The 17,780-nt window shown below is 44.3% G+C and overlaps 1 protein-coding gene across 4 annotated transcripts in view; it reads left to right on the forward strand.

Moving 5' to 3' along the window:
* Nucleotides 1-17,780, forward strand: part of CHD7 (chromodomain helicase DNA binding protein 7) — a 192,530-nt gene that overhangs the window by 97,349 nt on the left and 77,401 nt on the right. For all 4 annotated transcript variants that reach the window (XM_058699659.1, XM_058699662.1, XM_058699661.1 and 1 more), the window contains exon 3: nucleotides 9,263-9,693. In XM_058699659.1, the coding sequence (XP_058555642.1) occupies nucleotides 9,263-9,693 (431 nt within the window). The remainder of the gene's footprint in view (nucleotides 1-9,262; nucleotides 9,694-17,780) is intronic.

The following is a 17,780-nucleotide window of genomic DNA, read 5'->3' on the forward strand; positions in this document are numbered from 1 at the left end:
CACCTAAGAAGTCCTGTTACCTTTGCCGCGTTCTGTTGCCTAGAACTAGACACAGGTCCCCCTACAGTCGGGAGGTGAAGATCATAGGGCCATCTTGGAATTCTGCCTCCTATAAGAAGTGAATGAGTTTTTATAGGACTAAAGTAGTTCATCATTAAGCATTTATTGCCAACTAAATTTGCTAGACTCGCAGTCGCTGCGTTCTAGAGAACTTGCCTGCCTAAAGTGTGTAAATTAGCTTTATCACCGAGCTCCTAAAAAAATTGATTTTTTTTTCTTTAAATTGTTCTCCCCTTTCCACACAGATCCTTGGGATTGTTCAGTGTTAGATCAAGACACACCTTCCTTTCAGTCTGTCGAAGTTTGACTTTTTAAATTCGTAGGAATAGCATAGTAAGTTGCATTTATTGTTAACATTTATAGAGTAGTAGAGACCTCAGTGCAAACTTGGTGTGAACTGCTTTTCCAGAGCCCAAGTGCGTATGTTTCACCTTTCCAGTCTAAGGATCAAACTTGCTATTGGGTACAGCAGCGGTAGCAGAATACAATGCGAAGTGCACGGTAAAAGATTACCAAAGTGAACTTGACTGTTTTTATTTACTTTTTACAAATGTTTATTTTGAGAGAGAACGCATGCGTGCATGTGAGCAGGAGTGGGGGGGAGTGGTGGGCAGAGAGAGAGAGAGAATCCCAAGCAGGCTCCTCACTGCAGGGCTGGGCATCTGTTGCCAAACGCAAGCCTCTAGACGCCCTTTCTCTGAGCATCGTGTGGACCCATGGACCCAAGAGCCAACTGGAAATAAGCAAAACCAGTGCCCTGCGAACTGGGAGTCTGTTCTGTCGATTCCCATTCATTGACATTTGTTGCGTTGAGCCTCCTAAGGGAAAACGGCATGCAAGGTGGTGAAGAAAAGAAAGAAAAAAGAGGGAAGGGAGAGGCAAGAAAATGGACTTTGCTGAGGCCCCTGACCATGTTCGCTATCTTTTCTACTTCTAGGAAGTAGTGTCTCGTAAAAGATATTACTTGATGATTTGCCACTGTAAGGAGCTAAGAAAGAAATTCAGAACAAGAGGCTGAAAGTGTGACTGTGTTTGAGACTCCTTAAGGGCTTCACATTGTAGTTTGCTTTTTAAAGTCAGGTGCACCACGATGCCCACGTTGTAGACCCTGCTTTTCCCCCGGGGGGTTTGCTCTTGGGGGAGAATGGATGTAGTCTTCACAGGGGGGCAGGCCTGCTTCCCAGAGGGGGCTGTCCTCCTGCTTGTGGCCCAGGAGACCTACGAGGTTACTCACCAGGACTGTGCTAGGCTTCGAGTTGTTAAATTTGTGGCTGTTTCTGTTTCTCCGCTGCCCCGAGCAGCGATGGGTTCTGTCGGCCCCTCTTCAGTTCTCCTTTCTAGGAGAAGCACTTCAGGGGGTAGGAGGCCCTGACGATCAGGAATGCTGTCTGATTACCTGTATATGCTTTTGGGAAAGCCTAACACATGTAAAAACATAATTCAAGTCTTGTATAAACAGTTAAGCTAATTTTTCCAGGCATTTATGAAGCAGTGGAGGTACATCAAAAGTATGTTCCATTTACATCAGTTCAGCTCTGTGCCCTAGGGGTGTGTGCGCGTGTGTGTGTATAAACGTGTTGTTTCAAATACGTTGCCCTTAGATGCGAGCCTGCTACTTTTTCTGGTGCTTTTCCTAAGAAGTAGAATGCTCTGTTAGCAAGTGGGGTAAAGAAGTATGTTATATCCTTTTTATTTTATTTTATTGAATTTTATTTTTTAAATTGATCTATTTTTTAAAGTTTATTTATTTTGAGAGAGAACACAAGCAGGAGAGAGGTAGAGGGAGAGAGGGAGGGAGAGAGAGAGGGAGGGAGGGAGAGAGAACCTCAGGCAGGCTCCATGCTGTCAGCGCAGAGCCCGATGTGGGGCTCGAACTCACAAACTGTGAGATCATGACCTGAGCTGAAACCAAGAGTTGGTCGCTTAACCAACTGAACCACCCAAGTGCCCCATATGTAGATTGCATTTTTAAAAATCATGTAAGATGGGTTTTTTTTTTTAAGTGGTTTTGGGAGAGTTTTCAGGGCAAGGCAGACAGTGGGCGTATTTTCTTCTGGTTCTGAAAGACTCCGTTCACTCCCTGGGACAAAGCAGATTGATTGAATTGAATTCAACTTCTGTCAAACAGGGTGATTCTGATATTCAAATGGGATAATGTTTGTTAGCAGGCAATGTAAATGTCAGTTCTTATCCACATTCTTCTCTTTGGGAGAAAACGTAGTGATTCTCCACAGCTTTAGTTTGGAATTAAACTAGAGTTCTCCCCTAATCCTTTGAAGGCAAAAGTCCCAAACTGATATTCAGCTAAAAGCCATTTTAACCTGTAGATTACAGTCGGGGTCTTAAAACTAAGGGCTTTATGGTTTTGGAGGAATACAGCCAGCAGCTTCCTGGGCTTGGAGAATCTCTCATCGCCCTTGACTCTGGGCAAGCCTGATCCCATTCACGCTGGCTGGTAGCCACATCGGGGTTAGAATTTAAGGTTTACCCTTTTCTAGCGGTGTCACTTTGGGAAAGTTCATCCTAAAGCCTCAGTTTCCTTATCTGTAAAAGAGCAACAACGCCACCCACCTTGGCAACCTCACGTGGTTACATACAGGCACGGACGGAGAAGAGGGTTGCAAAGTGCGCGTGTAGCTGTACGTGGTATGTGGTTTAAAAACCTTCAGCACGCTGTCCTGGGATGCCTTCAGGACTTCCCATCAGTCTGGCTGTTGTCTCTCCCCTAAACCCAAGGCTGTTCCCTGGCCCTCTTCCCTGTCATCCTGAGTGGGGCAGGCGGGAGGCAGCCTTGCAGGTACCCAGCATGGGTCCGGCCCGCAGCCCTGCACCTTCCTGCCCACAGCTCCCCGCACGGTGTGGCAGCCTGCTCAGAGTGGAGGCTGGGAAGGGGAGATGGCCAGAAGGGCAGCGACGGGGTGGCAGAGAGTGAGGGGTGGTGGCCAGATGCCCTGTTCTCCGCTGGGAGGGAGTCTGTGCGCTGAGGGTTTCTCAGACACTTGGAAAGGGGTTTAGCATTGGTAGAGTTTGACTGCAATGTTCTTCTCGTTAGAGTGACTGTAGAAACACCACAATACAGTGCTTTCCATATTAAAAGTGCTGTTTGACAGTTCTTATGGTATATGTTTTACTCCTAAATACATAGATGTGCAATATTCAATATCCGATGTAAATTGTTTACTATTAAATGTAACATGATTGCTTGGTTCATTATTTTCATTATTTTGGATTCTACTTAAATTCAAAATGTGTTTATAATTTAGATGCCATTAAAGTGGCCGATGTTAATTTGTAGCCATTTAGGATTTTGTCTGTATGGCACATCTGTTCTACGGACAGAGTAAAGACATAAGCAGAAAACCAAAGGTTTGAAAATGTCTTCAGATGACTTTTAAATGAGATATTTTGGCAGTAATTAAAACAATTTTTCAGTTCTAAAATTTAATGGTTCTGAGGTACTTGTAAAGACAATTTCTTGCATTATGATACTTCAACATTCCGTAAATTTAGCTTGGTAATTATCTTGACTGTAATATAACAAAAATTATACAAGTCAGCCTTACATGACTATGCCAATATTCCTATTTTATTCCTACCAGTGACTTAAATTGAGCATAAAAAAACCCTGCCAATTCAGTGAGCTGTTTGAGCACATTTTATATAGAATTAGATTTGTTGATAGTCACATGCTATGTTGTAAAACATTTGATAACCACTGCTTTGAGACGTACAGACGGACGCACGCACACACGTACTTTCCCCCACCCCAGAGAAGCAGATGAATTTGCCCTGCTTTAGCTAAGTCAGTATAATCCGAGGTATATTTTGAAGAATACTTTTATTCAAGTTATTCTCAGAAAAAATGGGATGCAATCAATGATTAAATACCTTTAGGACACACTGTGCATTATCCCCCACTCAGAATGTAGGAAGGGCTTGGAGAGTTTTGTAGTAAAGAAAACTTATCTATTTGGTTAGCCCAGAATTCTCTAAACGTACGTGATCTGAGTCATCTTTTCATGTAACACTTTTTAATACCTACAACTTAAAAGAATGTGCTTGGATACATTTTGCTTTCTCAATTCATATCACTGACAAGCTTGGCAATTATGCATTTGTGTGTTTTTTGTTCATAAATGTATTCATTCAGTATGTTACTGTTCGTGGAAATTACAAACGGGCTGAATAAAACTACTGCCATATAAAAGGCTTGAACTCGAAGCCCTGACTCTCGTACTAAATTTAGCTAAGCAGAAAACAGTCCAACCCTTGATCGTCTTAAGAATATTTTGGTACTTATTTCATATCAAATAGTCCAAGCTGAAAAGTGTATCAGTTGACCATTGAAACTAATTACCTGTGCATCTTGGATCTGCTCCTCCCTAAACAGGGCTTCAAAAGCTTGCTTGTCATACACTTTTATGCTTTCAGTCACCCGATCTCAGGCATGACTCATTGTTCAGGCTGGGTCCACTGAGGAAGTGACCTCTGGCTGGAACCTGGGTGACTTTTTTCAGGAAGCCTCCTTAGCATCAGCCTGATACCGTGGCTGGCTTTTGACTGTTCTGTCCCCAGATGTTTGTTGAATGAAGAACTGAATTGGGCACCAGATATCAAGTGCATCTTCTTGCTCTCAATGTCACTGATGAGAGAAGGGTGTTAAGAGTCTCGACAGGACTTCGGAGCCTTTGCTAAATGCACTTCTGAACGCTGTGTGCTGTGAGCTGAAGACTGAGCTTCAGTGACCGTCCTGGAATTCCTTTTTAAAAGAGTGTCAAGGGATCAAGAACCTAGGGAATACTGGGAAAATAAGAGTGAACAGCATCGGAATAAGATGTGTTTCCAAAGCCATGGGGCGGGGGGGGGGGGGGGGGGGGAAGGAAACTAACAGTACTTTACAATCTTAAGTGAGCACTTTAATGTTTGAATTTTTACAAATCATTGAAGTTGTAGTTAGTGTGCTTTAAGCTTCTGTTTGTTGTTCCTTCGGTCTCAACTGGCCTGCCACTTCTCCACCAGAATCTCCATTTCTCTGCGAACACAGGTGCCTCCCTTTAGCTCAATGCCAGGGGAGGGGATGTGTCTCCCAGAAGTGCCATGTTAGTCTTGCGCAGCTGGTAGTGGCTTTTCTTTATCATGAAGTAGTGTTTCGATTTTAGGCTTGTCTGTATCACTCAGTAAATAAAATGTTTGTCCGTAGGTGCCCTACATTGCAGCATGCTGTTAGTTTGCACAGATTATAGGTGTTGGAAACACTGCATGGTGTTAATATCACGGTGCTCACTCCTGTTACTATTGCCAACAGGTTGAGGCTTTAAGAATATAATTAAGGCGAAACATGAGTAAATATGATAGCTTCTAAGCCAGACAAAGCTGCTGAATATTGGATGAAAAGCATACTTGAGGTAGATGAAAAGTTTTTTCCCTGTACACCGTTTCCTTTTCTTGTGAAAGCCCCTGAGCGGTTTGGGTCTTGTTTGCTTAAAGGTCAGAGAGGGATTGCCCCAACTCCCTTGGTCACTGCTCTCCTTCGGTCGCCTTTGCATCCTGCCTATTCTGTTTGACATAAGATAACTTGTTTGTGTGTTTGTCTCATGTATACATTTTGAACAAAGGAGTTAAGGATAAAAGTTTATGGTAATTTTACGGTAAATTTATGGTAATTTTTTGACACCCCCCCCCCCCCCTTACACACACACCTAGGATCATTTTTATTTACAGTTTAAATATTAGTCATTCTGTTTTAGTTGCAAAAGTCCACGGCACAGACCTTATATATCCCATAATATTCCAACAGGCATATAGAATTATGATAGAAAATGTGTCAAATGGAAAGTCTTATAGGCTGTATTTAAAAATGCCTTTGGTATCTAACATTCTCCACATTTGCTCCAATAAATGGGAGGTTTTAGCAATGCCCTATATGGTAATATCAGATGTTAATGGCATTGATTACCTGTCAGGCAGTGGGAATTGATGGGAAAATGTCCGCTGTAAAATTAAATAGCATTAGAGAAGACTGTACCATGCATGGGCGGGGGGTGGGGGGGCATGGCTGGGCCTGGGAGACTTTTGTCAGGGTATTACTGTGAGCTCCAGGTTTTTTCCCCCACATGATTAAGGCAGGCCATCTGTTCTTTGTTAAATGTTTACAAAAACAGCTTTTCTCTAAAAGATTTAAGGAGATGTGGGTCTGGTAAACACTATAATATTTCTGAGCACCTTTCCCACCCTATATCATATAGTACCAAAACATAATTCTGCTGTGTATCAAATAGGATTAATACCTTTTTTGTGTTTACTCTTTCTGTTTTTTTCCTTCTTATGGAAGATTAAAATTTTTAAGGGATACTAATTTATGGCTTCATTTGTTACTGAAAAGGGCGTCTGAAATCATTTGTATGCTAGAGTATGTAGATAAATTTTCAGTCTTTTTGTATTAGATGTCCTATGCATTTTCTAGTTCATAAATGTGTACCAGGTATTTGTCATTAGAAGCTGGCACTTTGTGACTGGGGTAAATGCCATGCAGATTAAAGCAAGGTACACATACCTGGGATGAATTCACTATTCTAAGCTTTAAGCATTGTTCACTGGTAGACTTTTCTCTTTGCTTCCCTTTCCAGGAAATACTTTTTCTTCCGTTTCCTGAAAAATAGTTTATCCCAAATAAGTTTGATCTCTAAGTCCCTTGGGGGGGGGGGGGTCGAGAAAAAAGATATGGCCTTTTCCTTTTTATTTACATTAGAAAATAATATGTAACAATTAAACTCAACTTCAGCAACTGCAGTGTAATGACACAGTTAAATCAGGTCCTGTTAATTCTTGGGTAATGGTGCCTTGGACAGCGCCTTGGCTGACATTGATTGGGGGTACGTGTGAGGGAGAAGCGTGGAGAGAGGCTAGCTGTTTTCAGCGCTGGGTTAGCCGTGTTCTCCCTGTGTGGAGGCCTGCTCACGAAGACTCCCACCTGTGTGCCCTTCCTCAGCCTTCTACCCTTGCTTCTTTCTCTTTGTGGACAGCCTTCCTCTCTTTCAGGTTCAGCCTCTTTCAGCTGTCCTAAGAAAGGGCAATCAATCCCTATTTTAAGATTTTCTAATACCATTTGAGTTTGAAAGCGACTTTGCAAATCATCTCACCCAAACCCTTCATTTTGCAGATGAGGAAAACGAACCCTAGATGAGAGAAATGATTTCCCACTGATAACATAGCTCATGGCCGGGCCTGCACTAGAATTTGTGTCTCTTACCTCATAATTCTGGACTCTGTCTCTTATACCAGTGCAGATGGAGAATTGAATGTGGGTTCCTTTAGTGGGAAGAATATAACCACTTTGTTTTCAGGTAGTGATGTCTTAAAAATTTGGGGCGGTGGGGCGCCTGGGTAGCTCAGTTGGTTAACCGTCTGACTTCAGCTCAGGTCATTATCTCACAGTCCGTGAGTTCGAGCCCCACGTCAGGCTGAAAGCTCGGAGCCTGGAGCTGCTTCGGATTCTGTGTCTGCGTCTCTCTCTGCTCCTCCCCTGCTCATACTCTGTCTCTCTCCGTCTCAGAAACAAATAAAAACATTAAAAAATGTAAAAAAAAAAATTGGGGGCGGTGGCGGGGAGGGTCACTGAAAACTTTGGAAATCAAATGAAACCTGAGAAGCCTTTCCCAGAAGGAGGCCCATAGGTAAGATTTGAGGAGAAGCGCAGAGTCGGAGGAAAACTGGTTTAGAAAACCTAGATTCAAATCACAGCTCTATCTCCTGCCGTGTGGCCTTGGGTGATCACATAAGCTAGTCAAACTTTACTTATTTCCTTTCTGAAAGATGGGGGCAGGTTATCACATTTTTCTCTGAGAGTCAAGTGAAGTAACTCCCGAAAGCACCTAGCCCAGTACATGGCATGAAATAGAGGCTCAGTAAGTGGAGGTCGTACCGGAATCTAATTTATAGTACTTTGCTGATGGTAAGCCACGGCTTCTGGGTTGCTCCTGAGTCCGCTGCAGACCTCAACCGGGACTCTCCCACCCTCTCCCTTTTTTGGAGATGGTGGGATCAGGAGGAAGGGCCTGTAACTCCTCGGGCACGCTACCGCATCCTAGAGTGTCAATGTCCACACATAGCTCCTCATCGGGGCCGCTGTGCGGATTGCATGGTGTCAGCGGTGTGAAGTGTTTAACACATGCCTGGCACATGGGAAGATTGTTCAGTGAACACTAGCAGCCATTATTACTGCCGTTCCTATTATGGTTACTGTTGAGTGTCTGGAGAAGCAGATGACGAAGGCAAAAAATTGAGTGGCATTTGCAGATACAACATTTTAAAGTAATATTGTTGAAATGTAAAGGTTCGTTAGATGTCCTCATTTACAGTGGAGATGATGCTCTACCCCTGTCCTGGTTTGGAGCAGACTCTGATCTCGGCTGACCACTGAGCATCCCATCCTAATTGTTGGTGTTCTCTACTGTGTTTTAGCCCATCTCTGGGTATACGCCTAGTGAGTGTCCAAACTCCTCCCGCAGGGCGTACCAGCTTGACTATATGGGTTTTCTGTTCTTCAGTAAAACTTGAAACTGTAAAGCTTTAGTGACTTAAGAAAAACATCCTCTGCATTTCGTATTAGTCCAAGAAATGTAACAAATCCAAGGTCATTAAGTTCGGATATGTGCTTTTAATTTGGTATTTTAATGTGATTTAAATCAGGAATGACCTATGACATTTGCGTGTAAGATTTGTGTGTGATACCTTGATTTCAAACTTTCATAGGACCTGAATCTTTCAGCGCTTGGTACACTTGATCTTGTTAAAAGTGGCTTAATTGTATATCTTTAATCCGAGTTCTCATTCCCGCATAGGGAAAAGAATTCCATCTACTTTCCTTCCTTAGCTTTTGCCGCTGTTTTGTCCTTCCCCGTGTCCTACGTACGTAGGGGCTGTTAAGAAAATGGACGGTGGCTTCGGCCGAATGAGAATTTTTTTTCTTCCTGAGTTGAATTTTTTTACGGTATTCCTGAGTTACCCCTTTTTACTATTTATGTAAAAGCTTTCTTGGTTTTTGGATGAGAGAAAATGATAGATTTTGCAACTGTATATTTGGGAAAATATTTGCTGCTTTGAGTATACAGTAAGTTTCAGAAGCATCAGCTACTGACTTTCGGTTCCTTTCTTCAATATGAAGAATGGTAAACTAATTTCAGTTCCTATTTCTGTCTCTCAGCATTCTCCATCGGAGCCCTTTCTAGAGAAACCAGTGCCGGATATGACTCAGGTTAGTGGACCGAACGCTCAGCTAGTGAAGAGTGATGATTGCCTGCCATCAGTGGAACAGCAGCCACAGCAGAAGAAGAAGAAAAAGAAAAACAACCACATTGTCGCCGAGGATCCCAGCAAAAGTTTTGGTAAAGATGACTTCCCTGGTGGGGTTGATAACCAAGAACTAAATAGGAACTCGCTAGATGGGTCCCAAGAAGAGAAGAAGAAAAAGAAAAGGCCGAAGGTAAAAAAAGATCCGAAGGAACCGAAAGAACCCAAGGAGAAAAAAGAGCCCAAGGAACCCAAGACCCCGAAAGCCCCTAAGATTCCCAAAGAGCCAAAGGAAAAGAAAGCAAAAACTGCCACGCCAAAACCCAAATCCAGCAAAAAGTCAAGGTAGGCTGTGGGCGGAAACCACCAGCACCAAAACACAGTACAGAAATGAGCACCACACAGTCCCGGCCCGGGAAAGGGGGTGGGGGCTGGGGGGAGGGGGAGGCGTGGGGGAGGAGGGCGGGGCGGCACCTCGATTTTTGTCATTATTGTCGGGTTCCTTGCCCTGACACCCAAACTAAGAAGTTAACAGATTTATGCATTCTGAAATTTAGGACTCAATTACTACGAACCCTTTATTCGGATGGTACATTGTAGACTTCACTGGGTAAAAATTCTTCATTATTTTCAAATCACTTGCTCGTATTTTTGTAGAAATTTGTCATGTAACAAATAGAACCAAATTACCAGCATAGTTATTTGTAAGTATAGGCCAGCAACCTCATTTTCAAGGACAATGCAAAACAGGGAAAGAAGGATTATAGAAGCAAGACAGGTCACTATATTTCACTAAGCTTTTCAGCCCTGTTTCCCAGAAGTTGAAACAGGAGAATTAATTCTCTCCACTTGGCGGAGTAAGCCTTCCCAGGGCAGGGTTGAAATGCTAGTGGGCAACGTGGGAGAAATCAAATAGCAGTTATCCATTAGATATGCATGCAAGAGTAGCACGAGTTTTAGCTTCTAGGAAATACCCTCCTCCCTCCATCCTTCCCTCTGTACTTCCCCCGCCAACTCTGACCCCCCAGAAGGCATATTTACTCAGTAAGAAAAGCTGAGAGGAGAAGACATTGAAGACTAATTTTTTTCATTTGTACCGAACATTTCTTACAACTGTTCTGAACCAATTCCAAACATCTGAATCTATTTTTCAGAATATGGCTCATGTTAGAAAATATAGTTTCCAGATGGAAGTATGGTCAGACTCGGTTAATCTGAACCTGTTTGCAAACTCCATTAGGAGACACACTGCACGTCGTCCCTCCGTGTGCATGCATGTACACGCACACGCGTGGACACATGCGTGCTCCCATGTACACGCACACGCGTGGACACGTGCACGCTCCGTTCCGTGATGGACATGCTTGACGTGAACTTTTTGAGCTCGCTGGCCTGTCAGCCTTTGACTCGTAGACTTTCCTGTGTGAGTACGCGCGGATACAGAGAGAGGACTTGATTTCTGTGACCACAGAGGTGCTCCTGCAAAGCAAAAGAGCAAATCTGGATTTTCAACTTGTGCTAAGAATACCCAGACGTCCCCAAATACGTTATTCTGTAGTGTGTTGGAAGTCTGTATCATAGTCCTTTAAAAATTTTTGTCATCGGTACTTTTTATGGTGCCGGAATAACTGAATTATATTCAACACCTCATTCTTCTAGGTGATGATATTTGCATTTACTTATGAACGTTCTTTGATGCCTCCATATGTGGTCTCTTAATTGAAAACGATTATTTTTTTCTGCATATGAACACTCTTCTAATCCTGCAACCCATTATAAATTTTGCTCATTTACTTAAGAAATATTCCATTAAGTACTTCTTCTTTGTAGGTACTGTTGTTAAGCGTTAGGATGTGAGCAAGGAACATAGGGTTAGAATTTCGGTCTGACTTACCGGGTTTTTTTTTTTTAAGAAATATAATTGCCCAAAAGCTAAGTATTGTGCTTTTGATAGGAGGAGGCATGTGCATATTTTTCCCAAGGAGAAAGAAATCGAAGCAAAATTTTAAAAGAATGTGTTGTTATTATTTTTTAAACTTGAAGTGTAAGTGTCTGTGTTCTAAAGGAGCTTCCTAGAACTCAGAAAACATATCACCAAGACTTGTTTTAGTCTGCCTTCGGTTTGTATTTTTAATATTTCGAATCTAGCACCGAATGACAAAAATTGATTAACAAAAAGAAAAAAGGACAAAAAAAAAAAAATAACCCCCACTATATCTTGGATCTTGTCATAAATTTCCAAGTGTATGATTCTCTGGTTCTGAGTCTACATCGACCTCATCCTGTCTTTAAAAACATTCTTTAGCATACCCTTACCTCCTGTGGGATACACTGGGGCAGATGTTAAAATGCTGTATTTCACAGTGAACTTGTTAAAATGTCCCCAACAACTATAAACAAGTGTTAGGAACGTAGGGCATCACGTCCACTCGGTTCTGGGCACACGTGCTGCTTGATGCAAAGACAGGGCCTGTCTTCATCCACGAGGACAAAATTCCAGGGCAGGCCTCGTCTGCGTGCTCTCAGCTGCTCATCCTGACGTTTGAATGGTCTGTGCAGAGTCAATTTTTGGCATTGCTGAATCCGAGTAATGGCTTTGCATTAGGGTCACACGGTTTTGATAGGCGGAAGGGCATGTGATCATTTTCTCCCAAGAGGAATGTTTGGTACGTTTCCCTCCCTTCATTCGCTTTAGACGCATCATCTCAGTGGATGCCTCCTATAGGCGATAGTTGTTTTTCCCCCAAGTGGTGTGAAAATAATTGACTGGAATATTTCTGTTGAGTATGGAGATCTGCACGCGGAAAGAGAGACTCAAGCCATGCTGAGGGGTGCGCCGGGAGTGTTTGGAGTAACTCTGCTGGCCCCGGGGACTTGACCACTTGTAGGGCCACTTGCTGATTTACGATGAAATGCGGTGAGGAAATTCCTAAGAGCTTTCCTGTTGTCGATGGTCAGATGGGGATGCTGTCCAAGGACATGGTAACTGAGCAGAGATTTTCAGTAAAGGCACAAACCGACCCGTTATTTTGTTGAGCCGCAGTTTCTATCGGCCAGATGTATTGAGTACATCGAGCTGTGGCCTCGTGTTCTGCTAAGTCTAGAAAGGAAATAGCATCCCTGAAGCACAGATCAGTAGAAGTGCATACAACTACATGTAAATTCTGAATAGCATAGCAGAATAATTATGTAAATTGAATATGCAGTGATGAAGGTAATAGGGGGTTTGGGTTATGTTAGCACTGGGGTTGAATTGCCATAGCAGTTTGCTTTTAAGCACTGGAATAGAGCAGTGGCAATTTTGTTTTGCAAAATGTTATGTGATACCAGTTATTTCCATCCTTGAATAAGTTAACTTGATGAATTTGTTTATACAGAAAATAATTTTCCTACAGAGGGCTGAAATACAAGGGAATACACAGAAGTGAAATGAAAAATTTCGTGTAGAACTGCTCGCATCTTCCCTCTTCAGTCCTGTACGCCCTGTCATCGGTGACGTTCTACAAACAGATGCGTTGTCCTTTGAGCGGGTGATGACGCAAGTGACCCACTGGTGGTCTGGCTTGTTTTGCATCATTCACACGCTCTCCGTGATAAAGCACATTCAGAGAGGGTGGCTGTTATCACCGGGCTGATTCTGTGCGCCTTTAGGATGTCCTTCTCACTACCTGCCATTCTGCTTCATTCCATAAAGTGGCTGAGGCTTGAATTTGTGGCCGTTCTCCGTGAACTGACCCTTTTGGCCACCAAAGTAGAATTACATTCATCTCGTCCGCACAGGAGAACCTAAAAGAATCTGCCAGAGGCTGTTACATAGGATGTAAGGCATTCAGCATTTCAGAAAAAGACATTTAAAATCTTAATAATGAGAAAAAGGGGCCACATTCCACTTTTCTATTAGAAATAGAAATAGTACCTTTCTTTCCCCTTTCCCTTTTATGTTAAATATGTATTTTTCTACCCATTTTTTTCCTCGTGCTCTCCCCAGGTGTCCTTATGGCTTTCAAATATTGGCAGTAAATATTGAAAATAAAAGCTAAGACATTTGTGGGCTGGAGGGGATGCCAGTTTGCACACGGAAGGATCCAAGAAGCTGAAACAGGAGGGTTTGCATTCTTCCTTTCAATGCGTTTTCTGTTGTGTATGCACGGGCCCCGTGAAATGAGGGAGAATTTGGAGGAAGCGCCTCCTTTGAATGACTCTCGAATGCTTTAGTGGTCCACTTAGCTCTATAAAGATTCTTTGAATGTGCATACAGAAGGGAACTTGGCCAAAGATTGTGACTTGACTAGCGTAGCTCCCGTGAAACGCAGCCACGGAGATTGGCTGCTGCTGCAGTTTCCTTGCTCTGCTTTTCCACCCCCAGTGTTCAAGTTAGCAGGAAACTGAAATGCTGTTTCTCAGTTAAGAGTGATGAAGATATTTTATTTTTAAATGGATAATAAACACGCTGCTGCTATTTTTTGAAAAACACGAAGTACCGAAAACACGTCAGGTCCGTTTTTTGCAAACCACACTGTCATTATCATTAATATCTACGTGGCCACTTTCTTCTGAGGGACTTTGCTTTTTCAGATACTGTCTTCTCCATTATGATCTAAGAAAGTAGCGGCATTTTACCTGAGGATTTTTTTTTTTTTTTTTTTTTTTTAGTCAGCCAGCGAGCCCAACGGTGGTATATTTTGGCAACCCAATACGTGTTTTGTAGTGTGCTCCTAGACACGTAAAAACTTTTCAGTGGAGATTAGACACAAAAGCGAACCATTGAACTAGTTTTGCTTAGTAAGTGCAGAAAACCCAGAGAGTCAGATATTTGTCCACCAGGTATATAGCTGATAAAATAAATGAAACCCACAGCTTTTCTTCTGCTTCCTTGTTCTTTCATTTACATCCAGTGATTTAGTTTTGACCCACGTCATTGGATAATTGAAAATACTGAATTAAGTGTTTTGGACACCGTGCCTCCAGAAGAGGATACAGACTTTTTAAACATATGGTCACAAAATAGACTTTGAGCCCTTTGAGAATTGGAGGGGAGCAAGGGAGAAAAGGCACCTGTGAGCATCGTGTCTCTACCCACTGGCCTGCCCTGCCGGGTCTCTGGTTCATTAACAAGCTCCAGGTCAGGGATGAGACCAGGTGACCCTTTCCTGGTCTCAAAGGTTACCTTCTCGGGGTGCCTGGGTGGCTCAGTCGGTTAAGCCTCCGACTTCAGCTCAGGTCACGGTCTCACGGTCCGTGAGTTTGAGCCCCGCATCGGGCTCTGGGCTGATGGCTCAGAGCCTGGAGCCTGCTTCCGATTCTGGGTCTCCCTCTCTCTCTGCCCCTCCCCTGTTCATGCTCTCTCTCTGTCTCAAAAATAAATAAACGTGAAAAAAAAAATTTAAAAAAAAAGGTTACCTTCTGTTTGAAAAGGGGGCCATTAGGTCTTTTTCATCCCAAATCCTTTCTTCCTTCAGGATGGCCACCTCAGAAATCTTTCTCTTGCTGGTGACAGGCCACGTTATGTCCCTTCCTCTGTCTGATTTGTCTTAATCTGCTGAATGGGCAGGCAGGGAGAGTCGTCAGCCGCTCTTTAGTACAGACCCTGCTGTCTTTAGCAACACGTGGTGCAGTTCGTAGTCCTTGGGGGAGGAGAATGCCTGACAACGTTGACCCTTAAAAAGCAGGTTCTGCTGACTCCCACTGTGCTAGATGCAGGAGTGACCACCCTGGGACGCGTGCCCATCCAGGGAGAGCGGTGGCCTGCTGCCACTGTGGTTTTATGTGGGAGAGGATGTGTAGACTCCCGCCTCCATTTCTCGCAGCACCCATCAGTTGAACGTTGAGAGGTGAGGAGGCCATGGGTGGCAGTGGTATGTCAAAGGGGGAGGTTTCTGGAACGCATTCCTCTGAAGTCTCTCTTAAGTGGAATTTTAGGGCAGAACGTGTGTCGCCACAGTAGATGTGGTTGTGATGTTAGGAGTGGAAGATAAAGGGCAGAAGGGATCGTAGGCTCATTTTTTAAGTGATCATTAAAAATATCTGCACCTGGACATGCTTCTGAAAAGTGTGAAGTTCTGCGCAGCTGCGAAATCTGTCACGTGATGGGTGCACAAAGATCTTTCTGCCCAGGTGAGGGCCCCTTCAAGTCTGGGTGCTGTGCAGAGCCACCGTGAGAGCATCAGCCGTCTGGAACACCAGCTCCTTCAGCTTCTCAGAGAAGTCTGTGTGGCTTAGCTTTAACGTGTCAACTAGGGAAATGGTGTGAATTAGGAAAAGTGACCCCATTCTTCTTCTTTATTTTGATGTGAACTTCCACGAGAGTACTAATTATGTGTGAGTAGCCCTGATTTCTGCACGAACAGTATAATGTCGTGGTCCTTGGGCTTCTCCTGTTAGGGGTGGGTGGTGCTATTTCCTCCTCGTTGGTTTCACCATTTGCTCTGCCTTGTCCCCTACCTCCCTGCAGGTAGGTGGCAGCTATTAAAATGTGGGGTGAGCGGCGTGTCTCGTTTGTCGTACCGGCCACGCTGGCAGATCCGAGAAGATCTAGGGAACCTAGGGAGCGTGGTTCTAGCTGCCCAAGTTAGCCCAGTGTCCCCCTTCCTGAGTCATGGGGATGCTGTGCATCAGCAGGAGCAGCGTCTTGGAATGTGGCACAAGCAGCCACCCGTGAGCCTCCCGCTCGGCGCTTGAAGAGCACCCTGTAGTCAGAGGGTGTGCTTTCTGCCTCACTCCTGTGACGCCCGATGTGCTCAGGTCTGTGTTGTGCCACGGTGCCGGGTGGCTAATGTTTGTGTTGAGCTTCTGCGATGAGAGAACGTATTCGCCAACTAGACTTCTTTTCCATGTTACTGGCAGATCTTAATTCGATCCATAATCCATAAAATTCTGTAGCCTTTAGATTTTCAGTGAGAATTCTTGACTGAAGGATGAGTCGTTTTTACACCCCCCCCCCACCCCCCCTCACCCCCGCTCCGAATATATTTGTTGTTGGAGCACCTGGGTGGCTCAGCCGATCACGTGTCCAACTCTCGATTTCGGCTCAGGTGACGATCTGATAGTCCGTGAGGTCCAGCCCCGCCTTGGGCTTCACACGGGCAGTGTGGAGCCTGCTTGGGATTCTCCCTCTCCCCCCGTCTCTCTCTGTCCTCCTCTGCTTGCTCTCTCTCTCTCTCAAGATAAATAGGCATTTTAAAAAAGAGTACATTCGTTATTAAAAATGGATTTGGCTCTTTTCAGGAGAGCTTTCTATCTTTCTTTCCCTTCCTTCCTTCCTTCCTTCCTTCCTCCCTCCCTCCCTCCCTTCCTCCCTTCCTCCCTTCCTCCCTTCCTTCTTCCCTCCCTCCCCTCCCTTCCCTCCCTCCCCTCCCTCCTTTCCTTCCTTCCTTCCTCCCTCCCTCCCTCCCTTTCTTCCTCCCTCCCTCCCTCCCTTTCTCCCTTCCTTCCTTCCTTCCTTCCTTCCTTCCTTCCTTCCTTCCTTCCTTCCTTCCTTCCTTCCTTCCTTCCTTCCACAGTCTTCTTTAAGAAGGGGGCAACCCAGTAGCTATCCTCAGGACAGGGTTATGTTATAAGGCTAGCCAGCGATCGTCCCAAGTCACAGAACACATTCAGCAGGAAACATTTCTGAGGCCTGAAGGATACCCCTAAAGGCCAGGCCGGCACCGGACTCCTAGGGAGATCTCACGAAGAAGATGCCTTCGGATCAGTCCCAGGACTCAAATGTGGGCTCTGGAACCAGACAGCTTTTGGCTACAGTCTTAGCAGTGCAACTTCCTGGGCTGAGCACGTAGCCTGTCTGACCCTCAGTTTCTTCATCCTTGGAAAGTCTGATTATAAAATGAAAAGATGAGGCGTGATGACTGTTTGCAATATACTTTCATTTTAAATGAAAGCAAATTAGGTTTCTGTATCTAACTTTCTTTGTTCTTTCCTTCCTAAAAATTTAGCATAGTTAATGTACTTTAGGAGTACTTGATGCTAGAAGAGCTATTTAAGGTAACAATTTAGATTAAATTAAGTGTCTTAGAGGTGTTCCATCCAGTCACTTTCAGAGAACTTAAAAAAAAAAGCCTATTAATTTGTCATTGAAATCATACGCTTGTTGTTCAGAAGTAAAATAGCATCCCCCCCACCCCTCCTTTCTCTTTTTCTCTTCTCAACTCTTCTTTCTCTTTCTCAACCAGGAGAGTAGGGTGAAGAACTTACGGGTGGGGTTTAGGGGCTGTGGTGGCAGGGCACCTGCTTGGAGTGAAGTATTCGGCCCCAGGCTGGGCGGCTCAGCACCTGCAGGCTGACTGTGCCGGGGGCAGACGGGCCCAGGGGGCAGGGCGAGGGTCTTGCTCCCATCCCGCCATCCCGCCCGGGAGCTCTCTGCCCAAGGTGGCCCCGTGGAGCATCTCACACGTTTGGACCAGTGTCCCGAGTGCTCCTGGGCCTTTGCCCTCGCG

The sequence above is a fragment of the Neofelis nebulosa genome, chromosome 14 (assembly GCF_028018385.1).
Source record: "Neofelis nebulosa isolate mNeoNeb1 chromosome 14, mNeoNeb1.pri, whole genome shotgun sequence".
NCBI lineage: Eukaryota > Metazoa > Chordata > Mammalia > Carnivora > Felidae > Neofelis > Neofelis nebulosa.